Source organism: Chaetodon auriga, chromosome 13 (genome assembly GCF_051107435.1).
Source record: "Chaetodon auriga isolate fChaAug3 chromosome 13, fChaAug3.hap1, whole genome shotgun sequence".
Lineage (NCBI taxonomy): Eukaryota > Metazoa > Chordata > Actinopteri > Chaetodontiformes > Chaetodontidae > Chaetodon > Chaetodon auriga.
Window position 1 is genome coordinate 20,968,658 of NC_135086.1, and position 23,365 is coordinate 20,992,022.

The window sequence follows — 23,365 nt, forward strand, 5'->3', positions numbered from 1 at the left end:
CCATCATAATAATGTAAGAATAGTGCTGCTTTAAAGGCGTTCACCTTCACTGAATACACCACAGAGAGGCTGAGGTGTCAGATTTGAAGACTTTCAGTCATAGTTTGTGTTGCTGTATCCTCTGTGATGATTCGTTAGTTTACTTTGGCTGCCGCTGTGGCAGGTGACATGACACAGTTTGGAAGTCCTGCTGCATTGGGATGTGTATGGTGGCCTGCAGGCACCAATCTCCATTTCCAACAGTGGAGATTAAAGGGAGGACATGAAGAGGGATCAGGAACATTTGATGGTAATATGTTTATGTATTCATACGAGCTGAATGACTGACGAGAAGTTCACATGTGGAGAATATTCATGACATGGTGGTTCACTTTTTTAACCCTCCAAAATGTTTATAGTGGTCCTTTTCCACGCGGTTCAGCCGTTTTCTAAAGTAAACACTCCGAGTCTGTCTGGATGCTTGCCAGGAATGACAGTTGAGCAGAGGAAGTTGTTTGCTTTGGGAAAGCTTGAGCCTTTCACGTGCACATGCACATGTACACACATACACACATACACACATGCACACAGACACACCAATCCCATGTAACATTTATTTGTGTGTGTGCGTGAGACCTCTGAAGGGAACCACAGCAGCTTTCATACATTCACATGTTCTGAATGCAAAACAGAACACATCTGTGCAGCTCCTTTCCTGTGTGTGTGTGTGTGTGTGTGTGTGTGTGTGTGTGTGTGTGTGTGTGTGTGCGCGCGCACACACAGGCGCATGTCCATTCTGTTCTCCCTGTGCACATCTTGGCATATGTGCTCTGACCCACATACCACTTCCTGTTCCACATACAGAGTAGGAAAGAGAGGCTGCAGAGTTAGAAAGAGAGGCACTTAAAAGATGAGAGAGAGGATGAGGAGTGAAAAGCCTGACACAACCAGACCTGTGTGAGAACAGCTCGGCTCGGCCCGGCTTGGCTCGGTTCAGCCTGACTCTGCTCAGATGAATGAGAGGGCTGTTTTTGTCACGTCTGAGTGAGGCCCTACCTGTGGCACTCCTCTCTGTGTGGGTTTACATTGCAGAATCACCACTCCAGCTTTAGTGCCTGTTAGCTGTTGTTCTAGTGACCAACACTGGAAGAAGCACACTGGAAGGTTCCAGTGGGCTGCTTGGTTTTTTTATTTAGGGCCTTGCTGCTTGTTCAAGGGGGTGGGTCTAATTGCTGGGGTTGTGACTGTAAGCGCTTTAGCTCTATGGCCTTTATATGATGTTAGTGTTTCAGGCGATAAACTTAAATTGATGGGTTTTTTGTTTAACATCCCTTATGTTATTGTAATTTAATTGAACATTTTTACATGATGAAAAAATGTTTTTGACAAAATATCACCTCTCCCACACACGCTAGCCACATCCACAGAAAACGAAATGAAGTAACTAACCAAGATACAAGGCTAATTGATGAAAGATTTTTATTATTATTATTATTATTATTATTATTATTATTATTATTATTAATAATAATAATAATAATAATAATAATAATAATAATAATAATAATGAGAATAATAATAAGAATAATACGAATGGCGGGGATAGTGAAGGTCCCTCTCTTTCTTCATGTGTCCACCTGTCATGCGTTGGGAGAGGCATGCTTCTGTTGAAGGAGGATGGAGCAGGAATGCCGTGGTGCATTGTGGTCGGCATATTGGAGTTGGGGAAGACCAAACAGGGCAATCAAGGGATTAGGGTCTATGTTTGTGCCAAGGGCTTGTTCAAGAGTTTGCGCCGATTGGGGAATATTTTTGCCAATTTAGAGTCGGTGAGGTGAACGTGAATAGGTAAACCATGTTTGTGGCGTTTCCTGTCTTTGTTGGTCAATGTTTTCAATATTCTGCCCATCAGGAATCAACACTGACTCACCGTTGATGTTTTTCCACCTTGTTAACGCACAGCAGCTCTTTACAGTGTCTTTTGGGTTTTTGTGACTGAGCTGCTTTGCAGTGTGCGATGTGTCCTCCTGAAGGACTGCCACATAACGGATTAGAAGCAGCATAGTTTCTGTGGTGTGATGGGCTGTCGAGCGGTGTAAGAGAAGATGATGGAGGGGCAGGAACCAAGCGAGTGAAACTTTAGACCGAGAGACGGAGAGGGGGAGAGCTGAGATAAGGCGAAGAAATTCCCTTTCCTCCTTTGAGAGGGTTCAGCTGAAGTGCAGTGGGATTACGGGAGGGGCTACTGCTGCTCGCCAGCTCCTCTCCTCACCCCCATCGCTCACATCCATTCACCACCTTTATTCTCCTTGGCCCACCCCTCCATTCTACGCTCTTATTTTTGTTGCATCCGTCCAGATTCTCGCCTGTTTTTTCTCCGTCGTTTTGTTGGCACATACCGTGCTTGTTTTCCTCTCGTTTCCACCCTTCGTCATCTGTCATTCAGGTGTTTTATGTGTGGATGGAGAGCGACAGTAAGAGAGTAGAAACAGAGAGTGAAGTCATCTTCATCCTTGGTAGGAAATCACAAAGAAAGGAGAGAGATGGAGGGAGAGAGAGGGAGAGCTGGAGCTGCAGCAGCTCTGCGTTTGCAGCCTCTCACTGCTGCAGCTGACTTGATGTAATCCAGGGAGATTCAGGAAGAGAAAATCGATCTTGATTAGTGGAAAAAACACACAGCAAGCATCTTTATCTGTCCCGCTCTGCATCCCTGAGGAATTATTGCTTTTCTCGCCGCATTTTCTCACTCGCCTTTTCTCTTTCTGTGAATTCTGCCCATGAAAGAAACTATCCATATTAAAACAAATCAACTGTCTCACCTCCCACCCTGTCCCACTGCTCCTTGTCCATTTAGTAGGTGTGAAAGTGAAAAGTGGGAAGGTGTTGAAGACATGGATTTAGTGTTTGTCTTGAAGAATGAAAGAAAAATCTGTTAAAACTCTCCAACCATGTCCAACCCGATGCAGATACATTTGACCGGCAGCTGTATGTGTTCTGTATCTCCACTGTGGGTCTCCATGCTCACAGGCTTTAGCCACATTGGCTGCGGGGTTGTGTAGATTGCAGCGTTACTCGGTTGCTCAGTCCAGGGTGAAACATCTCCAGTGAATAAATTATAGGCCCAAGTTGTCACTTATGCGGTGAAATACTGAGAAGTGAGTTTCTGTCTTGTGGAAACGTGAAAAAACACTTAGTGAGAGATGAGATGATAAAAGACGTTAAACGCGATGAATGCAGGGTTAAACACACGAGGCGTCTTCAGATTTGACAGGAGCACAGTGAGTGTTTGAGTAATCCCTGCAACATGTCCCTCCAGGTTCCTGCTTGCCTGTTAAAGACATGTCGACCTCTCTTGGCCTTTGTCAAGCCCAAAGCCTCCCTCCTACACGGCTTCCATTTTCCATTATGCTTCCATTTTGCGGCTGTCCGCTCCCCCGGGGTCGCGGTTCTGTTAGCTCTGCTCACTTTGTGTGCTGTAATACTTTAGCAGCAATATGGCCGCCACCGAGTCTCCCCACCATTCCATGCCAAGGAATGATAATGAGTAGCTTCAGGACGCCTTGTTTTGAGCGACTGACTGCGGATATATAGTTCAGGGAAAGTGAGACAAAGAGCGAGGGACGGAGTGGAGGAGAGAGAGAGGTGAGGCGTCCTAATGATGGGATTGGATGAAAGAGGGACTATAGGGGACAGAAATGGACGGTGATGCTGCGAGGATGAGAGCGACCGAGGCAGCGGGCGTCCAGAATACATGGACAGTGAACATATGACAGAGAGGGAGGGGATGATGTCACCGTCTCCTTGTCAAAGCAGCTGTGACCTGACATGCAGGTCACTTCCTGCCCGCCTCCACACACACACACACACGCGCGCACACACACACTGGGCTGTGTGTCTCTGTTGAATCAAAGTGATGCTTTCTGACAGACTGAAGTTCAGGCTGCGTGTCTGACAGGTAGAGCTCAGCACAGGAGACCGAAGCCCTGAAACTGTTTGATTCATATTCAACGCTCATTAACCGTTGAAGTCTTTTATTAAATGCAGAATATTTTCTGGTTCCAGCTGCTTGATGGTGAGGATTTGCTGCGTTCTTTAGTTTTTTCTTTAATCATCGTGAATTGAATCTCTTCTGGTTTTGGATTGTCGGCCGTGCGGAACAAAGCACGTCACTTTGAGCTCATTTTCTGACGTTTTGTTGACTAAGAGATTGATTTTTCATTTAGGACAAATGACAATCAGTGTGTCACGTTCTTCCTCTTCTTACCTTTTGATATTTTCTGATGAACTCGTAGTTTTGATGTTTGAATACCATATTGTGTTCAACCAGAGGTCTTGGATGGCAGCTTGTGTTTAGACATACCTCAACACTGAGCCCTTTTTTAAGGACGTCACTGTGGTTTCGTGTCTCCTGGGCCCATTTTTTTTTTTCGCTTTCTGCTGCTTTCTAATCCAGTGTCACAGATCTGTCCTCCTCCAGGATCCGTCCAGGCCACGCCTCCTTCCCTCCAGTGCTGTGAGATCGATGAAATCAGTTTTTTTTTTTGGCTGGCTCGTCATTTTCTTGCACAAGCATGACCGTCCCTGCTGCCCTGAACCGAAATGAATGTAACCGTTCTGATGTTTTGCATATTGAGGTGATTCTTTCCTTCTCCTCGTTAAGCTGCTATTTTCAGCCTTTATTCAGGGTGAATAACGTGCAGGGACATTGCTGCTGTGTTTCTCCTCATCCAGTCTGTCCTCTGCATCTGTAATTATGCTCACTTGTTCCAAAAACATTCACATGACTGACAGTTTGTGGGCGATGGGATGTTCTGTTCAGGAGGTGCTGTTTGTCTGTGCGTCGTGACTTTCTGCACATGCTCCAGCGTCCTGGGAGGCCCGGCGTGGTCCTGCTTTTGTTTGGATTTTATCTGGAAGTGGTTGACTGAACGGTTGTCTGGCTCACCTGCTGGGTGACTGGCTGGATGACTTCTTTTTGACTGATGGTCCGCTGCTGATGAGTGGATTAACAGAAGGACGGGCTGGCTAGCAGTCTGGTTTGTTGGCTTCCTGACTCACTGGTTGGCTAGCTGCCTGGCTAAATGACTGGCTGCCTGGCTGGAGCAGTAACCAACTGCCTGGCTGACTGACTGTGACTCAAGGGATTGGCAGACTGGCGGGCTGACCGACTGACCCCATCATCTTTACGGACAGTCAAAACGCCCGTTGAACTCTTTAAAAACAGCCCGAGCAGACTAAAGCTAAGTAAATAACAGCTTTCTGCGGGGTACAAATGAGCTTTCACGCGGCGTTGTGCTCTCATGAAAATCTCCTGTTTTCTTTAGCATCTCATGGGAAAATAAGCTCAGTTTGACTTTTGTCACAATAAGAAAAAGGTTAGTGATAAAACAGGAACATTTGAAGAGCTTTGCTCCAAAATGACTCCTCCACCATTTGCAAACACTCTCCAAATGACTGGCAGCATAAAAATTGCTGCTTTTTAAATAATCCTACATGAGTACAGTTGTCAGTTGACCAATTATCGGGTTTACTGGGTGTTCTGTATTTTAGAGATAGTGAAACTGAGCTGCAGGTAATGTGTTTTTATAGACGTGTAGAAGTTGACAGCGACTTCTCTCATCTTTAAATGCTGATGTTTGGCTGAATTACCCTTTAAACTCTGGACCAGACTCATAAATGTCAGCAGAGTCGCTGGCTGCCTGTCATTTCTTGCCTCTGCAGCTGCACCGCTCGATAAGACGTATGCTTTAATTTCGGCTCGCACCAACATTTAACACCAGTCGTTTCCTGGAAAAAAGAACACGACTTGTGTGCATTTTGACAGCCAAACTGAATTTGAGGCAGCGACCTGAGGTGATAAATGGACGATGTCTTTGCTGTCGTCAACCAGCACTACCTCACCAGCATGAAGAAATATTTCATACAGGTGCATTAACACTGAGAGTAAATGTGTCTCTTACTTTGAAGAGACTATTCTTATGAAACTTGTGAGTTTTTGTGATTTTTGTTCCACTTTGAATTCTGTTGTTTGCAGTCTTATATAACTGCTTTTGTCCCATTGCGTGATACACTACTTTCTTCTCAGGACAAGCTAAAACAGCAGGCTGTTATTTTCCTCAGCACAAAGCTCAGCCTGTGACCGAAGGAAGGATTTACCGCGTAAACTGCAGCACTCTTAGCTGCTTTGTTTCCTCTGCTGTACATGTTTCTGCTGCTGAGGCTGTTTGACGATAGCGGAGATGACAGAGCGAAGGTTAAAGAAAAGGGGTGAAGACACTTTGTAAATGAATGCATCACACATCAGTGTAGTGTTATGGTGCTTGTTTTTGTCTAACACCTCGACAAAGAAGTTAGTTCTGTCTTAACCTCGGGAGGTTACAGAGCAGCTCTCTTTTCAAACCAGCGTTTGATCTTCAATTCAGACAAAAATAAAGGTTTAATTAGAGATATCAATTAGCCTTTTACTTGACCGCCCTTTTACCTTCAGTCAGACCCCCAAAGCCTGCTGCACTTAGGAGATAATGTCTAATGAAATTGCTGGATATAGATTTTAAATAGATTTTTTAAGCCATGCTAGCTGCATGGACCTAAAGATGTCTGTCTGTCTGCCTGTCTGTCTGCCTGCCTGCCTGTCTGTCTGTCTGTCTGTCTGTCTGTCTGTTGGTCCGCCACTGAGCCAAAGTGCAACAGCAGTGAAGCAAGTGTGAATGTACAGCTGCTATATGTGTAGATTCAAAGGAAAAGCCAAACAGTTTACCTCTCGTTTCCTCAGAGCTTTCCCTTTGTGGACATACGAGCTTGCTGCTGCTTGTTCGGTTTGCAGAAGAGTGCGGGCCGCAGCCGCCCGTCACGCTCCCGCTTATCGACCGGCCGTAATAACGGTGAAAATGTCATGTCATGTCAGCCCCGGCCGGCCTGCAGGATCAGACGCAGGCACTCGGCTCATGCAAAGCGCTTGCAAATAAATGTCACACGGCCTCAGTGATGCTGCAATGATTGAGAAATAATCGCTTGATCTCGTTACACGCCCGCATGCCCGCCTGCGTCTGCGCTGTAATATCCTGAGTGAGAGGGAGAGGCGGTGGTTTGCTCGGCTCCGTTATCATTCAGAGTTCAGGCTGTATCTGCATGTTTGTTTGGAGTGATATCCGTTTATCGGACATTGTTTGTTTCCCTGCTCGGCTCCTCAGCGTGTCTGTTATAGGTCGACTGAAAGCGGCAGGAGAGAAAAGTTTTTTTCAGTCTTTATGACTGAAAATGTTCCACTGGGAGGAGGCCCAAAGCTTTAAACCTGATACTGAGGAACGGTGAAAATCACTGGCTGGTTCTCTAAAACGCAGTGGAAGAAATGTAAATATTAGGAAAAATGTGTTTTCTGATAGGGTTACTATTTCAAATGCTAGCAGGGGAACTTCCACTCTCTCCTCCACTCTTTGTATAGAGCTGCTCGGCATCCAGCAGTAAACCTGTGGCTGTGAAAACGCTGGTACTTTGCAGTACAGTACAACCTTCAGGATAAACACAAGCCCAAACTGTGTGGCTGCAGTGAATGTTGAGTCCTTTACCATAATGAATTCATCAACACATTCATTGCTATCTATGTCAGAAGACTATTAATGCCTATTCCTCTTTTTCGAGCCCAAAGATGTCTTCAAATTGTGCGGAAGAACTTATATACTTAAATAAAACTGCTTACTGCTGTGTAATTGAATGTGTATTCTGTAGGTGCTTGATTGAATTGTATATTTAGTGACATGGAGTTGTAAATACAGAGAGGTATTGTACATTCTGCAACTTTAATAAAGGTGCAGACCTTCAGATTACAGCATGTGTGTTTATAAAGGTCTTTCAAATATTGACGTTGGTCAACAGTGAAAACAATGTTGAACAGGTAGCAAGAACATGAATTTTCATGCATATGTTTAAAGGTGTTGTATGAAATGCAGATTAGATAAATCAATGTTTTGCTGGTTTGTGTGTATCCCTCTGTGTATTGTAGTATGTCACAGTGTCAACTGTATGTGGAAACTTCCTGTAACAAACCTAAACTTCGAACAAACAGACGCTTTAAAACTCAAGCTCAGAGGATGGAGCAAAGTGAAGTCCATGTGGTTCTCCAGTGTCTGAATGGAAACTGTTCTGGTCTATAAGCAGCACAGGAAAGCCATTTTCACCTGCAGGCCAAAGGGACCTGAAACTCAGTGTGGAGGAAGGTTGGGACTTTTGATTTAAAGCTCACCAGAGTAAGCCAAGTGTGTGAAACCAATAAAGATGAAAAATGCATGAAGCTATTAAAAGACCTGTAGAGAGGTGAGAGCCGCTTTTCACTGCCAGGAATGTGACAAACGAACCTCGAAGCAGAAAAATAAGAAGTCACCAAACACATTTTGAAAAGCGTCTTTCCAAGTGATCTGATCACCAAAGCTCATTAGTAACTGTTGTTTACCTGTCAGCCTGTCAGCTAATGTTCCATCCAGCTTTAACTATCTGACCACAGGTAAACAGACTATAATATACATTTTGATCCAGTCCATTAGTTCATGTAATTGCTTCCTGTCCATCTCACACCTGAAGAATGAGTTAACTCCACACTGATGGCTCTCTCTCTCTCTCTGTCTGTCTGTCTTGTATAGGATGAAGAGGAGGAAATTAAGCTGGAAATCAACATGCTGAAGAAGTACTCCCACCACAGAAACATAGCCACCTACTACGGAGCCTTCATCAAGAAGAGTCCACCAGGCCATGACGACCAGCTATGGGTGAGTTTCTTTCTTCAATCAGCCTTATAATGACCGAATGTGTTTACAGCAAAGTACCTCAAGTTAAATGTTCCTGGCCAATCACAACCTCTGGATTGCCAACGTAGCTCGAAGAAACTAAAGAACTAAAACACAAAAAAAAGGCAGAGAAGAGCATTTGCAGAAAAATGGCAGCAACCAACAGAGAAAAAGCATTTGGAGCTGCTCGGCTTGACTCAGGCAGGATTACCTTGTTTTATGATCCTGCAGCTCTGCTGTTGGTACAGAGGGGAGACCTCACTCTCCCCACCGCAGCACAGCCCTGTATTTGTTGTTCCAGCTGCCTGCCCGACCCCTCGCAGCCCCCGCCGCTGTGGCTTCACGCTGTCTGCTGTTTGGATGTGTTAGAGAGTCTCCATGTGTCTCTGAGCGTGGCTGAAGACTGTCCGCTGAAGGAGACCAGATTGTGTTTGAAAATCCGTGACAAGCTTTGTGATTACTCAGCAGATCACAGCAGATTGTTCTGCTGATGGTATACAGACCACTCACCAGCCTTCACATCCTAAATATTATTCAGTCGAATGTTAGTATTCCCTGTAAATGGAAACACAGTGTTGTCCATTACCATTTTGTCCATAACCATTACTGTCCAATGCTGGAAAGGCCTAAAGCAGCGTTACTGTTTATTGATGTTGCGCTGATTGTCATGGTGATTTGATAATATTGTGTTATCAGTACAAAATGCTGTTATCCAAGTCAGTGAATCAAGCCAACTTGCAGTTAAAAGCTTATGAAAGAAGCTTTTGATATGTTAGTTTCACATGTTTGAAGCGTTTTGTCTCATGTAATGCAAAGCAGAGAACCCCAGTTTATTAGATTTAAAGTCCCACTCCAGTCCAAAACTTGCTTTGCTTATTGTTCAACTTTAAAGGAAAAAGTTTTACATAGACGAGTAATGAGTACATGTCTTTTTAAGACTTTTTAACGAGGTCATTGGGGAACACTGGGAGAACCATATCACACTCAAACTATTATTCAAAGCACATTAGTAATATATGTACAAAAACTATGTTGATATCATAAAAATACTCTTATTTATGCAAAGGAGGAGCCTTTGGTCATCAGTGTTGTACACGAGTATGTAAAACAGTGATGAGGATGTTACATCCAGCAGAAGAGACATACTGAGCAAAAGTCCATAGAAACCAGCTGTTAAAGGTGCTGCATGTGAGTCTTATCCTCATATCAAGACTACATCTCCCATCAGCCCATTGCCTCCACTGTCACATCCCAATCCCCTCACAGGCTGAAGATGACTTGACAGTTTTCTCTGGCATTGTCTTGTTCACTGAGGGTAGTTATACTATAAACTCATGTGATTAATGATTTATTGATGGTAAAACTACATGTAGCAGCTTTTGCAGGTTGTCTCTGTGACTGGGAGAAGGGTGGAGTGTGTGTGTGCATGTGTGCGTGCGTGTGTGTGTGTCCGTGTGTGTGTGCGTGCGTCTGTCCACAGTCTTCTCAGCGTCTCCTGTTCTCTCCTCCAGCTGGTGATGGAGTTCTGTGGCGCCGGTTCCATCACGGATCTGGTGAAGAACACCAAAGGCAACACGTTGAAGGAGGACTGGATCGCCTACATCTCCCGAGAGATCCTCAGGGTCAGTCCCCTTTCACAGCACCGTCACGGCAGCTTCCTGTTCACCGTCACACACAGTAAACTGCAACAGGAAACTAAAACGTAAAAGCTGAAAGTGTCGTGTCTTGCTCTGTGGAGCATGTTAACATGCTGTTTTTCTCTCCTCTGCACAGGGTTTAGCTCACCTGCACGCTCATCACGTCATCCACCGTGACATCAAGGGACAAAACGTGCTGCTGACCGAAAATGCTGAAGTCAAACTGGGTATGTGTCGACTTTACTTTGGTTGAACTGTGGGTCCAGACTGGGCCTGCAGACTGGGAACACAGCCTGCTCTGAGGCTTTTGGACGACTGCACTGACAAAATACTGCAGCGCCAGATTTGAGTCAGCACCATGCCAGTGCCAGCTCGAGCTTTGTCATTGCCGTGTTGTTCTGTAATGTTTCACTTGATTGCACAGTCGTAGGCGTGTGAAGAGTCTTGGGCAGTAATGCAAAACCTTGTGAAAACGTTTATGTGCAGTATAATCATTGATTGATACACTAAACAGAGCCCATTAATGCTTTATGATCCATTAAGTGACATCACTCAAATAAAATAAAAAACCAGGCCTGATGAGACAGCTGGAGAAAGTTTTCCTGTCCTCATGTGTCTCTTCCTGCGTGTCTGCCGGTGATTCGACACACTTCGACCTGATTTGAGGCAGGTGCCCCAACACTGAAAACCTTTGACCTCACCGCTAAATACCTTTCACAGATCGCCTTTGCTTTGCTTTGGTTCTTTTCCTAAAGGATGTAAAGGCGTATGGCTGCAGTCTTCCATTGCTCTCACTCTCAGAATCTGGCTGCTGTAATCTGGTGTAATAATATGACTGAATTGCGATTTCACTTTCACCTCCAAATGCAGAATTACACCATGTTCCTGTTATCTGATTTCCCTTTGAGAAGCTGTTACTTCTCCCCGACTGTCCAAGTCATGAGTGACTGCAAACATAACTTTCCTTTGTCATGGAAGCTGCGGTGACTTTTACCAGGAGCATGTAACTGGAAAATTATGGATTTAAGAGTTGTTGTATCTGTAAATAAATGAGTAACAAAGAATCTTATTTTCTCATTAAGACCAAGTGCTGATTTTAGCAAGAACTTAAACAAACTTAAGTGAATTTATCATTTTTTATTGGTTAATCCATCCATCCATGCCCTGCTGCTTATTTGGGTCCAGGTTGCTTTAATGACTATATCATTAAATATGTATATATCATCATTTGACTATATCATCAGGTATTATTGTTATATACTTCAGGAAAGCACTGAAAAATGTTGCATAATAAAAGGTAATTCTAGGCCATATTGTCCCTACTGGTTTTTCCATCATGCTTTTATGCTGTGGCTCGGCATGGCTGTGGTACAGGTATTTAAAATTGCATTCTCAGTGGTGTTAAAGGTCCAGTATGTAGCATTTAGTGGCATGTAGACACGTTTTTGTTGCTGTTTTTCTGTTACAGTTTTTTCTGGCTCTGTTATAGGAAGATAACGTTCTGCATGCACAGCTCTTATTGGCTCGGCTGACAATGAGCAAAACATCAGACCTCTTTGAATTTCTGAAAAAATCGTGGTCAATAATTTAGAGGTGTGAAAGCAGGCCTCCTCTGATCATTTGTGATTGATAAAAACTTTGGTGCCAGTCAAGGCAGATCAGGATTTTCCAGGCTGGGAGCTTCGCTGTGCAGTCGCTGTCGTTCACAGGGCTTTTTATTGTTAATGAAACATTTGTTTCTGTGAGCTTCACTCTGTGGGTCAGGACCAGACATGGACTGTGGACTCGAGTGTGGTGGTTTCACTGAGACGAGAACGAGTAAAATTTTAATTAGCATGGCTCCCAGGGCAAGAGACTGAATCTTTGATTTGGTTTAAGGGCTGAAATTTAAAGCACCCCTCTGACGATGTTAGTCTGCTCTCACACTGGATCGCCCACAGAGCAAAACTTACAATCCACAAGTTGCTCACTGTCAGAATGTTCCCAAATGCACCGATTTACTGACATCAATCCAAATATGTCAGCGCGCGACTCTCCTTCAAGATCACTCGTTTGGTCTGTAGATGCAGAAATGAGGCTGCTAATGAAAACAGTTTGAACCAGTAATAACTGATGCTAACTTCCTGTTTCCCAGTTGATTTTGGTGTGAGTGCTCAGCTGGACCGGACTGTAGGTCGAAGGAACACCTTCATCGGGACGCCATATTGGATGGCCCCTGAGGTCATCGCTTGTGATGAAAACCCTGATGCTACCTACGACTACAGGGTAAGGAACTGGATCTGCATCTGAACTGAACAGAGACTGGATCTGCTGTCCAGTCTCCCCATCGAAGCCGCAGTTTCCAACCAGTTGTTCAGTTTTGGGATATTTGCATATTCTCTAGGTATCAGTGCAATAGCCAAATAACAAAAACACATTTTCTCACCGGGAAGTTTTTCACATTGTTGCACTGGTTTTGAAATCTCCAGACAGTTTGTTATCAGAGTTCAATATTCTTCAAGTCTGTTCTTACAAGAACTGAAGTTGCTTCCTTTCTGAGGAGATAACAAAAGTTGGAGAACCCCCGCTGCCATAGACATGACAGACGTCTGGGTAGGACGTGTATGAATGAGAGAAACGTGCACACAGACTCATTTGATCTGATCTTCTGTCCCTCAGAGTGATCTGTGGTCCTGTGGAATCACAGCCATAGAGATGGCTGAGGGAGCTCCCCGTAAGTACACATCACATCCATTCAAACAGTGGTGTTGACTAGTTGGCATAATTACTGTTACACCACAAAACAGGACAAGACTTCTGTAAATAAAGCTAAATGTTGTAGAGTTTTTGCTGCTGGAAGCAAGTGGACACATGTGGTGTCAGACAGAGGCTCAATGTGGGACTTGTGTTTTTGCCTCTCACCGTTTCTCACCTCTCTTCTCCTTTTTTGTTTCCTCCAGCTCTGTGTGACATGCATCCAATGAGAGCCCTCTTCCTCATCCCCAGAAACCCTCCTCCTCGACTCAAGTCCAAAAAATGGTGATTAAAACTTTCGTTACCCTCTCTGTCAAGAGCGTCTCCCATATTAACAAATAGACCTGTGGCTGAATGTGTAACACACCGCACATCCCAACTCCACACGTCACGTTTGACTTTAACCAAACAGGTCAAAGAAGTTCTTCAGCTTCATCGAGGGCTGCCTGGTGAAGAATTACACTCAGCGTCCTCCCACGGAGCAGCTGCTGAAACATCCCTTCATCAGGGACCAGCCCAACGAGAGGCAGGTCCGCATCCAGCTCAAAGACCACATCGACCGGACCAAGAAGAAGAGGGGCGAGAAGGGTGAGTCCCCAAGAGACGCCTGTGTGCCGTGGTACTGAAACCAATAGGCAGTTTCTCCCTGTAAACAACAACAGTGCTGCTTAACAGTTTGTCAGTACAGGACAAAAATGGATTGCATTTTCATTTTACTGAGCTGCTGTACTATTTTTCCTTACTCTCCTCAGATGAGACAGAGTATGAATACAGTGGCAGCGAAGAAGAGGAGGAAGAGGCGTCTGAGCAAGAAGGAGAGCCAAGGTAACGACATATTACCACAGCACATATGGAACAGCATGATGGTGCTTTCAGTCTGCGCTGCAAGCACCACACGGGCGGAGTATGATAAGCTCTCGCAGAAGCTAACCACTGCCATGTTCCAATGTGGGTGACACACATACCAGGTTTTTGAAAGCCACAGGGGCATGACAGGGCATGAGTCAGTTTCTCATGGGATCCAGAGCTGAGCAAAAGCAACACATGGGATCTGTTTGTAATCAAGACGATCACACAAATGAAAAATTACAACATGAACATTTTTTTTTTTTTCTCTCTTGTCATTTATTGTGATTAGAAATGTGTGGCTTTGGCAAACGGAGCTCAACAGCTGCTTTCCAGTTATATGTGACTGTCACTTCTGTTTTAACACCACACCTTTAAAACCAAATCCTAACGTGTGGAAGTCACACTCGGTTTATTTGCATCTTCTTTCTAAACAATTTAATTAGCTTGCTATGAGCTAACGCGCCAGCTAAAGCCTCTCCTTACATCCTCTGTATAGCTCCATAGTCAACGTGCCGGGCGAGTCGACTTTGCGCCGCGACTTCATCCGGCTGCAGCAGGAGAACAAGGAGCGCTCGGAGGCGCTGCGTCGCCAACAGCTCCTCCAGGAGCAGCAGCTCCGTGAGCAGGAGGAGTACAAGCGCCAACTACTGGCCGAGAGGCAGAAACGTATTGAGCAGCAGAAGGAGCAAAGGAGACGGCTGGAGGAGGTGAGTGCGCGGGCCTCCTGACTGTCTCCACATGAGGTGTTTGTTAACGTCAACACAAAGGAGAAGATAGGTTGAGTCAAACCTGTAACTTTCTTTGAACAGTCATTTGTTTAATTGAAATCATATCTCAGGTATATCTCTTATTCATCGAGCATCACAGGATCGCTCCCAGGAGCTACACTGACAGTAGAACAGGACTAAAAATACTCCTGTTTCAGTGAGGGACTTGTGTTATTTATGAAGCTTCCTGCACGCATCCTCAGCGAGCAGGAGAGCTTCTCCTTTGAGCGTGAGTGACATCATAGCTTCACAACGTCAAGAAGCTTAAAATGGACTTGAACTTGAAATGTAGTTTTCTCAGTAGCTGCCTTGTGTATTTGTCACATTTTGAATCCTGACAGGTGGATATAGGTAATTTGATGTGTGAAACATGAAAGAAATGAGAGAAGATAGCTTGTGATATACCACAAGTTACTGTGCTGAAGCTCTGATAAATTCTGATGGAGGACGTCTTCTGGTGTTTTTGTGAAATATGCATCAGTCTACATCCAAAATCTGTCTGCATTACTGCCTAAAAACAGTAATATAGTTTAAAAAAATCAGGTCTCAACATGACAACCATGAGCTCGTAAATAGCAAAAACACCAAGTTTTTCTCAGTTGAATGATTTAAAATACTTACAGATTCATGTTTTTGGACATATTTTGTACTGTTGGACACACACAAATTGTAAAATTGTACTTTCTAAATTCATTTTATAGACCGAATTATTAATCGATCAAAAAAACAAAGCAAAAGACAGATGAATCATCAGACGCCAGGACCAGGATCAGCCCTCACCCAAACACACACACGTTCAACTTGGACAGACTGTTTGTGCAGCTGCTGGCAGTGTGAGAAGTCAGGGGAAATGAACCAGTTTATCAGGTGCCAGTACACCAACTCTGTGTAATACGATTAGAGACTTTTGACTCGGAGGTTAGCGGTTAGATTTTTGCTGGATAATTTTATATAACTGACTCTAAAATCAGATTTAGGCTGCAGTGAAAAAAAAAATTAATTGGTGTCCCCAGAGGAGGAGTCTGAAAACCATTTTTGTAATTATCCTTTATCTCTTTGAGCTGTAGTTCTTTTCTATTAGTGTCTTTGCGAGCGCGACTGCTTTCCCTCCTCACTTCTCCGCAAGGAGACAGAAAAATACAGAGTGAAAGAGGAGAGCGGGAAGTTGGGGGGCAGTTGCAGAGAGATGATTATAAATTTGGACAGAAGTGGAGTAAAGTATATTCTCTGGAAGGGAAGGAAGCGAGGGAGAGACCGACGAACAAAGGAGTGAAGAGGAGACCAACACGTGAAATCAGCTTCACTGCACCTCAGAGGTGAAAGGCTTCTGTGGCAGGAGAGGGAGAACGTTTACTTGTCCTCGTTTTCCCACAGCAGTCACAGCTGCAGGCGGTGCTTATGATTCATGACACTGCTTGTAGATGAATCAGGCAGTGGAAGCCACAGCTGAACCCATGCCATGTCACAGAAATACCGCCGTGCATGTGCGCTCCTGTTTTGATCGACTACCTCCAGTGGAATCCTGAATGCTGAGCACTGGATGTGTAAAAACACGATGAGTCACGATACTGCGACTGAAACCGGTGACCTGCAGCCTTCACTGCAGCTTTTCATAACACACTGACAGACAGGAATCACAGTAATTTCTTCATGTGTGTGCTTAGAGAGCCAAGTATCAGATAACTGCCTGTCAGACTTAAGATATCCCTCAGATTAAGTGATTAAGTCCTAATGCACATTTCCACTCCGTCCCGTCACTTCAGCTCATCCTCTCTGTGTATTTATTTAGATCTTCACTCACACAGGTGAGTACAGTATTTGTGTCCTTTGGCCATCCAAAAGCATCACATGTAAATAGAATTTGATGGCCTTGAACGTACTGCATTTGTTAAAATCAGAATATGCCACTCAAAATTCATCTGCATTCAGCATTTTTTTAATCCAATTTTTGTTCTTTTTATTTTTTTAATCCAATTCTTGTTCTTTTATTTTTAATCCGATTTTTGTTCTTTTTATTTTTTTTATCCAATTTTTGTTCTTTTTAATTTTTTAATCCAATTTTTGTTCTTTTTATTTTTTTTATCCAATTTTTGTTCTTTTTAATTTTTTAATCCAATTTTTGTTCTTTTTATTTTTTAAATCCAATTTTTGTTCTTTTTATTATTTTAATCTGATTTTTGTTCTTTTTATTTTTTTATCTAATTTTTGTTCTTTTATTTTTTTTATCCAATTTTTGTTCTTTTTATTTTTTTTTAATCCAATTCTTGTTCGTTTTATTTTTTTAATCTGGTTTTTGTTCTTTTTATTTTTTTTAATCAAATTCTTGTTCTTTTTGTTTTTTTAATCCAAGAATTGGATTGAATTGTTTTCTCCAAACAGTATTCTCTGAACGCTGTTTTCTCCAAACAGTATTCTCCGAAGGCTGTTGTCTCTATTTTATTTCATCATTTTTATACCAGTTAATTTCACACAAACAATCGGACAGAAATGGATCCTCATTTTAACCAAAGATCAAATCCAACGATAGAATCTGCAGACTAAAAATAGTGTGAACCTGCATCGTGTTCACATCTGTCAGATCAGGACTCAAGCTGGTGTCAGGATGGAAATACAAAGAGTTTAATTCCAAAATGAGAAACATGATAGAAAGATAAGTGACGGTGATGAAAAACATGGTGCTCTCTGTGATGTTTCACCTGGTTGAACACGGACACACACTGAAGGCCGTAAAAAAGAAGCAGCAGTGCAGGAAACTAAAGTTAAAACTTGATCAAACAGGACATTTTTTCCTGTTCACGTGCCCCACTGCTTTGAACCTAGCAGCAGTTTTCAAATCAGTGTAGGACTGCACCTGTACATACCTTATCTGTTAATCTGCTGATTATTCTCTTGATTCATGTTAGGACATTTTTTTGTATAACATGTAAGAAAATATCTTTCATCTTAAAATGTCTGATTTACTCACAATCAATAAGTATCCCATTTGCTAGAGTATATGAGAAAGAAAACAGAATATTTTTGAATTTGAGGAGCTCGAATCAGAGAAATATTTGGCATTTTTGCAAGAAAAATCAATCAAAATTTTCAAAATAGTTGCTGAATTATTGCTTAATCAAATGCATGACTGTTTTAACTTAACCAATGGGATGTGTTACTGAGAACCATGTGACCTCTCACCAGAAACCGCTGTAATTTAGTCTGTGACCTCTACTGTATGAAGCTTTTATCTGTCTGTTCACTGTCTAACAATGTGTGCTGTTAAAGTTACAGCACACATTAACTTTAACCAGTAATGTTTTGGGTTCCTCCACTGAGACAGTATCACATACACACAAATGGGTCATCTACTTCGCAGAGTGACTCTCTTGGAGTGCTGCATCTCGTTGTTTTCACTAAATGCTGCTCAGCTGAGCAGTGCTGGCACCAAAGATAAGAGGTGAATGATGTCAGATTTACTTCACAGCAACAACAGATCACAGTTGTGTTCTAGCAGAGGGTGCATGTACCACAGTCACACGGTTCAGGACCTGATTCTGAACCACTTACTGTGATAATAAGACGAGAAAGCGCTCCCGGTTTCACTGATGAGACAACAGGAGCTCTGTGACTCGACAGAAAAGTCTGAACTAGGCCACCGTCAGCTGGGACGTGAACAGGTTTCTCTGTTAACTCGCCCCCCGTGTCCACCTGCAGCAACAACGGCGTGAGCGCGAGATGAGGAGGCAGCAGGAGCGCGAGCAGCGCCGACGCGAGCAGGAGGAGAAGAGGCGCGTCGAGGAGATGGAGCGACGCCGCAAAGAGGAGGAAGAGCGCAGGAGGGCCGAGGAGGAGAAGAGGAGGGCCGACCGAGAACAGGTACGAGCCAGAATCACGGGGGGGAAGGACACGGCGGGGAAGCCTGAATTCAAAGTTTATGTCCTTTATGCTCATCTTAATGAATGTGAGTAATGTCTTTAGTGGGATTTGAAATGTTTGTGTGACGACATACCTTAGCTGTTAGCATCTCCAACGTATCTGCTTTAGACCATACAACTGTTTCCATGTGTTTTTTTATTTGGCCCCTCCAGGATCTCATAAAGTTATTATTATTATTGTTTGTATTATTAGTTTCATGACTCTCATGTGGCTTTTTTCTCCCAAAACTGCAAACGTTTGGCAGCATTTTTGAGTCACGTTGCAATTAAACTGGCAATATTAGAAATTCAGCTTTAAAAGAATGAGGAAGAATGACGCTGGATTGAGATTGAGGCTTGATCTGTATTTGGCTCATGAGGTGGCTCTGAGTGATTGGTTAAACGAACAAGCATTCTTTCCATTTGATCATTTTTTTTGCAAAACAATGGCGAAATTTAAAAGTATGTATTATGGAAAACAGTTACATTCTTAGAATCACATGAACAAGAAATCCTGCACACTTTCCAGGCCTTCCTGATAGATGCTGTACGTGCGAATGAAATAAGTGTTGTTTCCTGACGCTGAACTAATGCAGGCGGGGTGGGCTGGCTTTGATTGACAGGAGTACATCCGTCGCCAGTTGGAGGAGGAGCAGAGGCACCTGGAGATCCTGCAGCAGCAGCTGCTCCATGAACAGGCCATGCTGCTGGTGAGTGCTTGGCTGCCCCGTCTCAACCATTTTTTCCTTACAGCAATATAGAAGTGTTTTATCCTCTCGGAGTCTTGGCCCCTATTCTCCCTCCTGCCCTTGTTCCTCTGTGTTTTTCTCGAAATAGTTTCTTCTCTGTCTTTCCCCGTTGCCTCTTTAAAGCTACAATATTTCCTGAATGTTCCGACATCAGTTCCTGTGTCCTAAGTGGTTACTTTTTAACGTTCCCGCAATTCCCAGGTTATTAGACTTCATAATGTAGGTACTTATTATTCATCTGTTACACAAACTTTCCCGATGCAGTTTTCCTTCCGATCTAAACTGAATCAAGTTTTTGGGACTAACTCGTGACTTTTGTGGATCCGAGGGGAGCCGTTAGCAGTTGAGGTCCAAACGTAATAAGTATTCTCAGGTTTTTGCTGGGGAAGTGGGATGTTTACGGGGCCCTTAGTGATGGTGATGTCATCATGTCACCAGGATACTAGTCATCCACCAGGAAGAGACATTTCCCCTGTTTTTATTCCAGATGTTATCCAGGAGAGGAGCTAGGTTATTTGGATTGGACTGGATGTTTTTCGTTTTAAAGTCTTAAAGTTCTCTGGGGGTTCCAGAGGATACTCACATAATGAAGGGATATGACCACTCATATCCCCGCTTCCAGTCTTCACATCATCACTCCATCATCACTGTACGGTTCCTACACAGTCACCATGTCTACATTCTAGTAAGAAAAAACAAGTCGGCTTTGCTTCATGATTGGCTTTCACACTTGGAAGCAGTTAGAGCGGATTTAAAGTCCTCGAACAGTTGCTTTGGCCAGATTTCTGAGAAGGAATCGTTTACATCTCATTTAACAACCTCTTGCTGTTTTAGATTCAGCTTCTGGCAAAGGGCACAAGTATTGAAACTCATAAGAATCATTCCTGTTTTAATAGTTCATTGGTTTAATTACTATTGACCAAAGTTTGACCTTCCAATTTCTCAACCCAGCCCTGAACTGTGATATGTTAATGAAACAATCATTTTTACTGCGCATGTTGTGATTTTTACAGAATCACACATTGTGAGTGGAATTAGCAGTTGCTAAAATTCTAAATAAGTATTGATGCTACTAGCTACTAGCAAATAAAACTCTGGTATGTCAACATGTTATCCTCTGCACATAGCAGCATGCATCTTTATGATCTATAGCAAGCACAAAAGGCCAGTTTGGACGGTTTAGGTGTAACTATTCATCTTTTAAGAAAAAAAAAAAAAATCCTTTCAGCATAAAGAAAAAAAACCCCCACAATCCTCCCCTTCTCTGAGGCCCCTGATAATTTTCATACATTCTCTGAGCTGCAGTTTACACCTGGCACCTCACCAGTGAAATGTCACGATAGGGCTTACAGTTGTGTGCTGACCACATCAGAGCTTTGGAAAATGAGCTGTAATGTGGAACAGTGTTACTCCTGATACTTTACAGCAAGAGGATCATGTTTCCGTGAAGCTGTCCTAATGCATTTCTCTCATGAAAATCAGGTGGGCTTCGGACTCTAAACTGCCTGAAGGTAGGAGTGTTTGGGGCTTCCAGAGGAACTTAAAGTTACTGAGCTGTTATCTGAAGAATAAAGTGTTGAAAGAAACAGTGTTGTGGGTACGGTACAACTTGCCCAGCATCTTTCTGTCAGAGGTTTTGGTTCAACTTGACCCTTCCTGCACTCAGGAGTATAAATGGCGGGAGCTTGAGGAGCAGCGCCAAGCCCAGAAGCTCCAGAGACAGCTGCAGCAGGAGCAGGCCTACCTGCTGTCCCTCCAGCAAAACCAGAACCTGGATAGTAGCAAAACAGCCCAGCAACAGAGCACCAAACCCCCACAGACCCTCGAACAGGACAGGATAAAGCCCCCGCTGAGCCCTGAACCGGATCCAACAAAACAACCACAGAGCGCTGACTTTGAAAAGACAAGGTCCAGTCAAAATCACAGCCTGGAGAAAACCACAGAGCCCAAGCTACCTGTCGCTGACCTCCAAGGCCCCGCCCTTAACTCTGAGCCAATCAGAGAGGTGACCCCTCCCCCGTCGCACTGACTGTAGAATGCTTCCTTTTGCTTGTGTGTACTCACTCCCGCTGCTTTGGGTGTGCAGTGTGTCCATGGTGATGGCTAGCTGCTGGTGTGGGATGTGTAGACGCTTTGTAGATGACTAGAATGTCTTCATGTCTCTTTCTAAACTCGTGAGTCTAATAATTCAACCGGTCCATGATGCAAATACACTTCAGTGATACTGGACCAACAGCAGAAGACCCCACAGATCCCACAGAACAGATAAACTGTGGACATTATCTTATACAGAAAGTATTAAAGTCCGTTAGAGAACTCCAGCTGACATCATTTTTTCCTCCTGAATGGTCGCCTGAACAGCTCCTCCTCCTCACTGAGGGCACCACCGCTCCTCTAATTGACCTCACTGCTGTCTTTACCACTATATTAATGAAGTTACTGTAATAATGAGCCACCTCGTTAGTCCTCAATGTGACTCCCTGTCTCTCTCTTTTTGGCGTCCTGCTGTTGCCATTTAGCACCTGGTGGGGGAGGAAAAGCAGAGAGACACAAACCAGACCCAAAAGCACCCGACTGACCGAATGCTGTCTGCGTGTAGCTTTTGCTGGTTTTTGCTGCAGGACTGGGTGGGGTCCTCCTGCAGCAGGGCAACGCGAGAACTGCCAGAAAATTCGAATGTTTGCAGAGTTTTTGCAAAAGTTGAGCTCTTTCAGGTCATTTAAAACACACTCTGGCAGCCGTGTTGGAGGATGAACAGTGACTGTGAACAGCAGAAGTCAGTGGTTTGTATTTTCATAGTCTGACCATCATTCCAGCATTCCATCTGAATTTGTTGTAGCAGTGTTGCTGCGTTTCCAGATCTCGGCGATGAGCTTGGTGGTTACAGTGTTCTTATGACCCAAGTCACTTTCACCACCTGTCAGTCAGATTCTGGAGCTTTGCATTATGAAGGCGTCAGGGCTCTGATATTGATCCACGCCCACTGGCCAATAAGAATGACTTATTCTCAGGTGACAGATGGCTTTTTTTTTTTAATTAAATCAAACTAGATGCTGAGATATTTCTTATTGTAGCTCAATGAAAGTCCTGTTTGTAAGCAGTCATTTTCAAATAGTGATTACCTTGTTTTGCAAAACAAATTCTGTCTTGTCTACAATTAACTTTGACGTTTCAGAGTAAAAAGCACTCTTTTACTCACAGACTAGCTCTGTTCGGACTGTGGATCAGTGTCCTGGATCTCAGTGTGTGTCCTAACCTTTCTGTTTTTTTCACTCCACATGAAAAATGCATGACACTCTTTGCTGGTCGTGGTCGCTGTCCTACTAGCAGGGATGTGGGAATATTGTGGCAACAATAACACTGCTGCCCTTGAGGAAGTGCTTTGTTGTTCCTGCTGGTGTGCCTGTATCAGCGGATGACTTTCTGATATGCTTCTACCACCGCTAGTACAAAATGCCTCTGCTCTGCAGGGGGAAACTAACAAATCGTAGCACCTACAGTAATGGCTTCTGTCCACTTACTCTCCTCTTTATGTCCTCGCACACGTGAATCTGTACTCTCCAACCACCGCTAACGCTGCTGTGTGTGCGTGTCCGTGTGTCCTCCTCAGGCTGATGAGCGATACCGGAAGAACATCCAGGGTTCTCCTCAGTCAGCTCAGACCAAATCACAGCAGCCTCCGGTGCCGCCACGCTCTGAGTCTTCCTACCCCAATGGGAACTCGGCATCTGAGGCGCCCGCCATGCACCGGCCCGTGGAACCACAGGTAATCATGATGTCTTCAATCCCGCCTCCCGTTATGTTCCTCTCTACTTTCACAGCTGTTGCGCACAGGCAGCATTTTGAGTAGTGTGAAGTGGGTCGTTCGTCACGAGCCGCAGTCCGCTGGTGCTCTTTCTCTTGCAGGGTTTAGCTGTGCTGTAGCTTACTGGGCAGATGGAGGCTCTAAGGCTGGCAGCAGAAGAAATCTGATTTATCACA

The 23,365-nt window shown here is 43.9% G+C and overlaps 1 protein-coding gene across 7 annotated transcripts in view; it reads left to right on the plus strand.

Moving 5' to 3' along the window:
* The window catches only part of LOC143330310 (mitogen-activated protein kinase kinase kinase kinase 4-like), an 89,417-nt gene that overhangs the window by 43,704 nt on the left and 22,348 nt on the right, over positions 1-23,365 (plus strand). For 4 of the 7 annotated variants that reach the window (XM_076746781.1, XM_076746782.1, XM_076746784.1 and 1 more), the window contains exons 4-16: positions 8,613-8,738; positions 10,268-10,378; positions 10,530-10,620; positions 12,528-12,658; positions 13,052-13,106; positions 13,333-13,411; positions 13,539-13,714; positions 13,879-13,951; positions 14,472-14,682; positions 18,436-18,597; positions 19,259-19,345; positions 21,051-21,389; positions 22,995-23,150. In XM_076746781.1, the coding sequence (XP_076602896.1) occupies positions 8,613-8,738; positions 10,268-10,378; positions 10,530-10,620; positions 12,528-12,658; positions 13,052-13,106; positions 13,333-13,411; positions 13,539-13,714; positions 13,879-13,951; positions 14,472-14,682; positions 18,436-18,597; positions 19,259-19,345; positions 21,051-21,389; positions 22,995-23,150 (1,797 nt within the window). The remainder of the gene's footprint in view (positions 1-8,612; positions 8,739-10,267; positions 10,379-10,529; positions 10,621-12,527; positions 12,659-13,051; positions 13,107-13,332; positions 13,412-13,538; positions 13,715-13,878; positions 13,952-14,471; positions 14,683-18,435; positions 18,598-19,258; positions 19,346-21,050; positions 21,390-22,994; positions 23,151-23,365) is intronic. The other 3 variants (XM_076746783.1, XM_076746785.1, XM_076746787.1) reach the window with 1 other exon arrangement.